The sequence below is a fragment of the Cibotium barometz genome, chromosome 34, assembly GCF_041138505.1.
Source record: "Cibotium barometz isolate CiBa-2024 chromosome 34, ASM4113850v1, whole genome shotgun sequence".
In the NCBI taxonomy this organism is placed as follows: Eukaryota; Viridiplantae; Streptophyta; class Polypodiopsida; order Cyatheales; family Cibotiaceae; genus Cibotium; species Cibotium barometz.
Window position 1 is genome coordinate 45,696,245 of NC_141079.1, and position 7,263 is coordinate 45,703,507.

The following is a 7,263-nucleotide window of genomic DNA, read 5'->3' on the forward strand; positions in this document are numbered from 1 at the left end:
CAAGATAAGAGTACACACAATATGAAAGGTACTCAACCAATACATACACGGGTTCTCTATAGTGTGAACTCGACTAAATGAGCTGGCACTATAACTATGCCAGTCTCTAGAATGGCTGTCACATAGCCTGTCATCCCACTGGCCACATATCACCCAAGATCTCACCAACCATGCCAGTGGTGTAAGTGTGGGGACCATCCCCCAGGCGGGTCATCAGTGTCCACCGCCTCACTAGACGAGCTCGATATCTCAACAGATTAAACCACACTAAGAACTGTGTAGTAAGAGAGAGAGAGAGAGAGAGAGAGAGAGAGAGAGAGAGAGAGATTGCACACTCAATTCTATTCTTCTATTGAATTCATAAAAACGAACCATACAATGATATAGGATTTCTAGTCTTATCCCACTTTACAAATCATCATCCATGTGGCACTCCCTTTTCCACTATTTTGGTCAACACTCACACACCATACAGTATCACATGTGGCATTCTTATCTTACCACAATATATCTTTTACCTCTAGGGTGCTTTCCCACATACACATAACACCACGATTCTCGGTACCCCCTCTTAATCGATGTGTTCCACAACTCCTGCATCTACTGCTCCATATGCTTCCATGTCGGTTGTTGCATCACCAACTCTGCAGCATCAACTCTTTCTACGTTAACTACATCTTTCTTTGCAATCTCCTGAGTAGTGCCATAGCTACAATCTTGCGCGTTCATCTTCTTTTGCAGCCTTGCTTTGCTCATGGTTTCTCTCACAAAAGCTTCTCTCCTTCGAGTTTGCATCACTTGGCTACTGTGTAGCACATGGCTCCTTCGCTTTTCTTCTTCTCTGCATCACTTGGCTACACAGTGTTTGGGCCAATGTGCATGTTTTCTTCTCCACATAGCACTGTGCATAGCATGCTAGCAACTACAGCCACCATCGCTTCTTGCTGTGCATTCTGATTTGCTCAAGGCCCCTTGTCGAGTGTGGCTTGAGATTATTCAAGTCTTTCATTGTCTCTATTCAGTGCTCTTCTTGCCATAGCTTTCACCAAAGCTTTCATGGCTTTTGCACTTGTTGCTGAAGCTTATCCTCTCATGCTTCGTTGATGATGACCTCTTTCCGTCTCGTTGCTTCTCTCTGAAGCTCTTTGTGTGTTGCCTCCATCTCAATCACTGCAAACAGCTCTGTTATCCGTATACTGCTTCGTAGTGTGCACCTTCTCCAGTGTCATACTCATGGGACGATGGCCATGTCTTTGGTACTAACAAGTGCGTGTTCTTGCCAACTGACAAATATGCCATGAACGGTGCTATACTACCATTCGCTACTTACTAAGGCACAATAATTGGATCTCTCTTCTTCGAATTCACCTTTTTTTTGAGTTCCTACCATTCATTTCCTCTTCACACCTCCAAGTTTAGGTTTCCAAGTGGTCATAAATATGGCCATTGTGAGCTCCCGCTTGAGCTCCAAATTGCATGCCTTTGGCCATAGCTTGCTTCACTAGTGCATCCTTCTTGATGCATAAACCTTTGCCTCTACAAACCTCCTTCATGAGATTCCATAATGTCCAAAAAAATTCAGCTCCCAAATTGAGCTCCACAATGTGTATGCTTCATTCGCACACACCATCTTCAAGGGTGCTTCTTCGAAGTTCTCTCAAACAAAACCATAGGTGCATAAACCAAAAAAATGAATTCTCTGATAGCATCCACAGCCAGCTCATCTTTCATGAGCAAATTAGTGAGCACAATCAGCTCCACTTGGGCTCCAACCAACCCCATGACTTCTTGTTTTCACATGAACAAGCATGCACCTCACATCCTTGCCAAATTACAAGGTACCAAGGGATTCACACATCCCAAAATAGCAACCCTTCTCAAATACGAGCATTCTTCCATGCTCAAACACCAAATTAGAGGTAAAATCACCAAAATACCTTTACAAATCTCCTTGGCAGCTTCTCTTTGTTGACACCGAAGACTCCATAGCCTTCATACTTGCTAAAATCTCCATTTTCAGCTTCCATGATGATGAGCAGGCTCTCCATGTTGCAAAACTCCCATTTGCAACTCTCTTGGGAAGCTTCTATGCAACCTTCGTGTTGCAAATCTACTCTCAAACTTGAGAATGGCAGTTCCAAATCTCTCTCAAATTCTCACAAATTCAAATCCAAATGATAATATGAGTGTGCATAATTTTTTCCATAATAAACTGAAAATAATACTTAATCAAATAAACACATTACCAAAAACTATACATAAGTATTCACCATGACCAAGAGCCCACCCAAGTTCTGATACCATGTTAACAATCCTAAAATGGGATTGATCATGGTGATAGACACAAGATTAAGCATAGAATTAAGGTGGGTTATACCACACTAAGAACTCCATAAGAGAGAGAGAGAGAGAGAGAGAGAGAGAGAGAGAGAGAGAGAGAGAGAGATTGCACACTCAACACTCAATTCTATTCTTCTATTGCATTCACAATGAATCTCTCTCAAATTTTGTACAACCACTCACATGGGTTGTTTTTGTTGTCCCCCCCATAAACATAGCGCACCAAATTAGATACGTACATATATCTCTCAAATTCAAGGTAGCGACCTTCTTTGAGAGAGATTAAAGGATTGTGGACCTTAATTATTTAGTTTGTCTTTATCCCATAATTTATAAACATATTAATCTATAAATATATTACTTGTAACTTGCCATGTGGCAAGCAAAGGAGAGCCCCACTTGGCAAGAGAAGGAGAGATCTTTCACATAAAGGAGAAAGGAGAATTTTTTAAATTTTTATACTCATTTTTTACACATGCCTAAATGCATTGGGGCTAACAATTAGTTGTCACCATCAAGTCATTTACTCATTGAATAAGTATATATATATATGTATGTATGTATGTATAGGAGAGTTTCACATTTTTGAACTTTTCACAAGCTTAGATGCATTGAGGCTCAGTTGTCACCATCAAGTCATTTGCTCATTGAATGAGTTTCTTATATATACTAGTTAAAAACCCGTGCTTCTCATGTCTTTTGAGGCTTCCAAAATCAAATTCTACCCAAACATCTTCCTCCCTTTCCAGAACCTCCAAATTCTTGCCACGTGGAAGCTTTGTGAAACTCTTCCGTAAGATAATATAGAGATATAGAGTTAAACACACACACACACACACACACATATTAGAGAGTTTCTCATTTTCTCATTTGTTTTCCCTAGCACACATAGATGCACACATACACACACACACACAATATTATATTATGTGCATGTATGTGAGAGAGAGAACACACACACATACATACATATATGTATGTATTTATAGGTATGTATATATAAATAGATCTATATGTATGCCAACATAAACACATGCATGTGCATGCACACAACGCACCACACACACACATGCACACAAAAAACACACACGCACACAAAAAAAATGAAAAGATGCAGGGGGGAAGAGAGCTTGAGCTCTTGCAAGCACACACACACACTCACAAAACCCTAATAGAGAACACACAAGGTGAGAGGCTGAAATCTTCTTCTTTTCTACTCAACACTCAACACACCATATACAAGAATAAGAGTACACACCATATGAAAAGGTACTCAACCAAATACATACACGGGTTCTCTATACTGTGAACCCGACTAAATGAGCTGGCGCTATAACTATGCCAGTCTCTAGAGTGGCTGTCACACAGCCTGTCATCCCACTGGCCGCATATCACCCAAGATCTCACCAACCATGCCAGTGGTGTAAGTGCGGGGCCTATCCCCCAGGCCGGTCATCAGTGTCCACCGCCTCACTAGAGCTCGATATCTCAACACTCCCCCTCGAGCTCAACTCCATCTCATGTACACCAAGCGAAGCCCTGAATCTGCGGAGCTTCTCTGTACCCAATGCTTTGGTGAAGATGTCAGCTACCTGATCCTCTGTGCTGACATAAACAAGGTCAAGGTCTCCTGCCAAGACCTTCTCTCTGACGAAGTGGTAGTGGACCTCTATGTGCTTCGTACGAGCATGAAAGACTGGGTTCCTGGCCAACTGTATACTACTAATGTTGTCACAGAAAATGACAACTTGTCTATCCACTGATAGACCCAAATCTCCAAGTAGCTTCCTCAACCAAGCTACCTCACATGCTGCCATAGCAGCTCCTCTGTACTCGGCCTCCGTACTCGATAGAGCAACCGTAGGCTGCTTCTTGCTGCTCCAAGTCACAGCAGCACTCCCCAAAGAAAACATGAATCCACTGGTAGATCTTCTATCTGAGATACTACCAGCCCAATCAGCATCTGTGTACCCATGTACACATATCTCTGTCCCAGTCTCATAGAACAGTCCACAATGCAAAGTAGACTTCACATACCTCAGTATGCGTCTCACTGCATCCAAATGCGGTTTTCGTGGAACCTGCATAAACTGACTCACCAACCCAACAGCATAGCTCAAATCTGGTCTGGTGATCGTCATGCAGATCAAACTTCCTACTATGCTCCTGTACATAGTAGGATCCTCCAAGATCTCTCCTGAATCTGCACTCAACTTGCCATTTTGATCCAATGGCACAGAAATAGGCTTACAGCCTGTCATACCATACTTGGACAACATGTCCAAGCCATACTGTCTCTGCAGTAATCCAATACCATGTGGTGACCTAATCACCTCAATACCCAAGAAATATCTGAGCTCCCCCAGATCCTTCATCTCGAACTTCTGTCTAAGCAAGATCTTTACATCAAAAATCTCTGCATCATGGTCCCCCGTAATGATCAAGTCATCTACATAGATGACAACAAGCACAACCCCTCTATCACCATGTCTCACATACAATGAGAAATCTGCATTGGCTACATGAAAGCCAATAGTGACAAGATATTCAAAAATCTTGTCAGACCATGCTCTTGGTGCTTGCTTTAAGCCATACAAGGCTTTCTTCAACCTGCAAACATACTCGGGGTGACCCACATCCTCATAACCAGGTGGCTGCAACATATACACCTCTTCTTGCAAATCCCCATGCAAGAATGCATTCTTTACATCCATCTGATGTAAAGACCATTTCTTTGACGCAGCCACTGCTATCACAACTCTCACCGTTGCCATCTTGGCAACTGGGTTGAAAGTTTCCTCATAATCAATCCCATATGTCTGCGCATATCCTTTGGCTACCAATCTAGCCTTGTACCTGTTTATGCTTCCATCACTGTTATGTTTAATTTTGTACACCCACTTGCATCCAATGGCTTTCTTGCCTTCAGGCAATTGCACTAAATCCCAAGTTTCATTTCCATATAGTGCATCCATCTCCTCATCCATAGCTTTCTCCCAACACACATTTCCAACAGCCTCATCAATGCATGTGGGCTCAACAACCTGCACAACCTTTGCCATATATGCATAGTGATGTGCCACATAACCATCATATGTAAATCTCTGCACAGGGTTCTTCACTCTCCCTGATCTTCGCAGCTTTTCATTCATGGCTTCCATAGCCTTCTTTACACCAGGTGTTCTCATAGCTGGGATCCCAAGCTCCTCATCAAGGCTCATATCTGAGCCACTAGACTCTCCATCAACATGAGAATGTCCTGCAGAAATGTCAGGTATACCAAGGGGCTCAACCATTTTCTCTTTTCCTTTACGTGATGTACTAATCACATTTGCAGGGCTGGTATTATGACGCAGCCTGCCACTCCATGGTCTATCAACAGACCCACTAGATGAGGACTCTCCTGGTCCACTCAAAGACTGTGATTGCTGACCTGCATTCTGTGCAACCACACTTCCACTCACATCAGCCCCAACAGCTTCATTTTCAGCAGCATACCAGCTGCTCATCTCATCAAAGACAACATCCCTGCTTACCCTCAACTCACGTGTAGTAGGGTTATAACACCTGTATCCCTTTTGCTCAAGGGAATATCCAATAAACACACATTTTTCAGCTTTCGGGTCCAGCTTAGTTCTTAGCTCATCTGGCACATGCACATATGCAATGCATCCAAAGACTTTCAGATGAGATAAATCTGGTTTTCTGCCAGTAAACCTCTCCTCTGGAGTTACATCATGTATGGCTGCAGTTGGAGTCCTGTTCATGATGTATACTGCTATAGAAACAGCCTCAGCCCAATAGCAATGCGGCATATTCTTCTCTTCCATCAATGCTCGCGCAATCTCAGCAATGTGCCTGTTTTTCCGCTCAGCAACTCCATTTTGCTGCGGAGTGTATCTGCATGTATACTGTCTCCGAATACCATTCTTCTTCAAATATTCAGAGAACTCATTGGAGAAGTACTCTCCCCCTCCATCTGACCTTAGGCACTTTACATATTTCCCTGTTTGCTTTTCAACCAAAACTCTGAAATTCTGAAAGTGAGTGAACACCTCACTCTTCTCCTTCATGAAATATACCCACACTTTTCTTGTGTGGTCATCAATGAAAGTGACATAGTACCTGCAGCCTCCCATAGACACGGTCTTCGTAGGACCCCATACATCTGAATGCACAACATCTAGTGCATTTCTGCTCACATATCTATTACGTGGAAACACATGCTTTGTTTGCTTCCCAAATTGGCATGCTTCACAGATTTTATGCATACCTTCCACTTTAAATTTTGGCAGCCCTGTCACAATTCCTTTTGTCTGCATAGACTTCAATCTCTGCACATTCACATGTCCAATTCTTTTATGCCATATGTCTGTGTCTGCAACAATTCCTGAACCATTTGCAAACATCGCAGCACTCATCTCAGGCATGTCTACATCCAACGTAAACATTCTGCCCACTCTGTTGCCTTTTGCAACCAACCTGCATTTGTCTTTAAAATCTTCAACATAACATCCATCAGGGTTAAACCGAACCTGCAAACCCTGCTCAATCATCTGGCCAACTGAAACCAAATTCTTTGTTATGTTCGGTACATGAAGTACATCTGCAAGGTACTTCACTTTGCCATCCTGCATAGACAATGGCACATCTCCAACGTGGGCAATTGGATGAGCAGTGTCGTCCCCTGTTTCCACAAAACCTGGTCTTTTCGGGTTTTTCATCTCCTTAAACCACTCCCCATGACTCGTCATGTGGTTCGAAGCGCCTGAATCCACATACCATACATTATCCTTTTGTGCTGCATCAACATTTTCAGACATGGCATTCACGACATGCTGCATAACAAACAACCTTTCATTATCCTCATTATTTCTGCTTGAGGATGCATAGTTGTTTTGCTGCACTTTCCCATTTTGCATG

General features: G+C 42.7%; 1 protein-coding gene across 1 annotated transcript in view; it reads right to left on the minus strand.

Annotated features, from left to right (window-relative positions):
- Positions 1-600: 600 nt before the first annotated feature.
- The window catches only part of LOC147619091 (uncharacterized), a 17,288-nt gene continuing 10,625 nt past the window's right edge, over positions 601-7,263 (minus strand). Inside the window, exon 4 of the mRNA XM_086774409.1 lies at positions 601-841. Coding sequence (XP_086630535.1) covers positions 601-841 — 241 coding nt within the window. The remainder of the gene's footprint in view (positions 842-7,263) is intronic.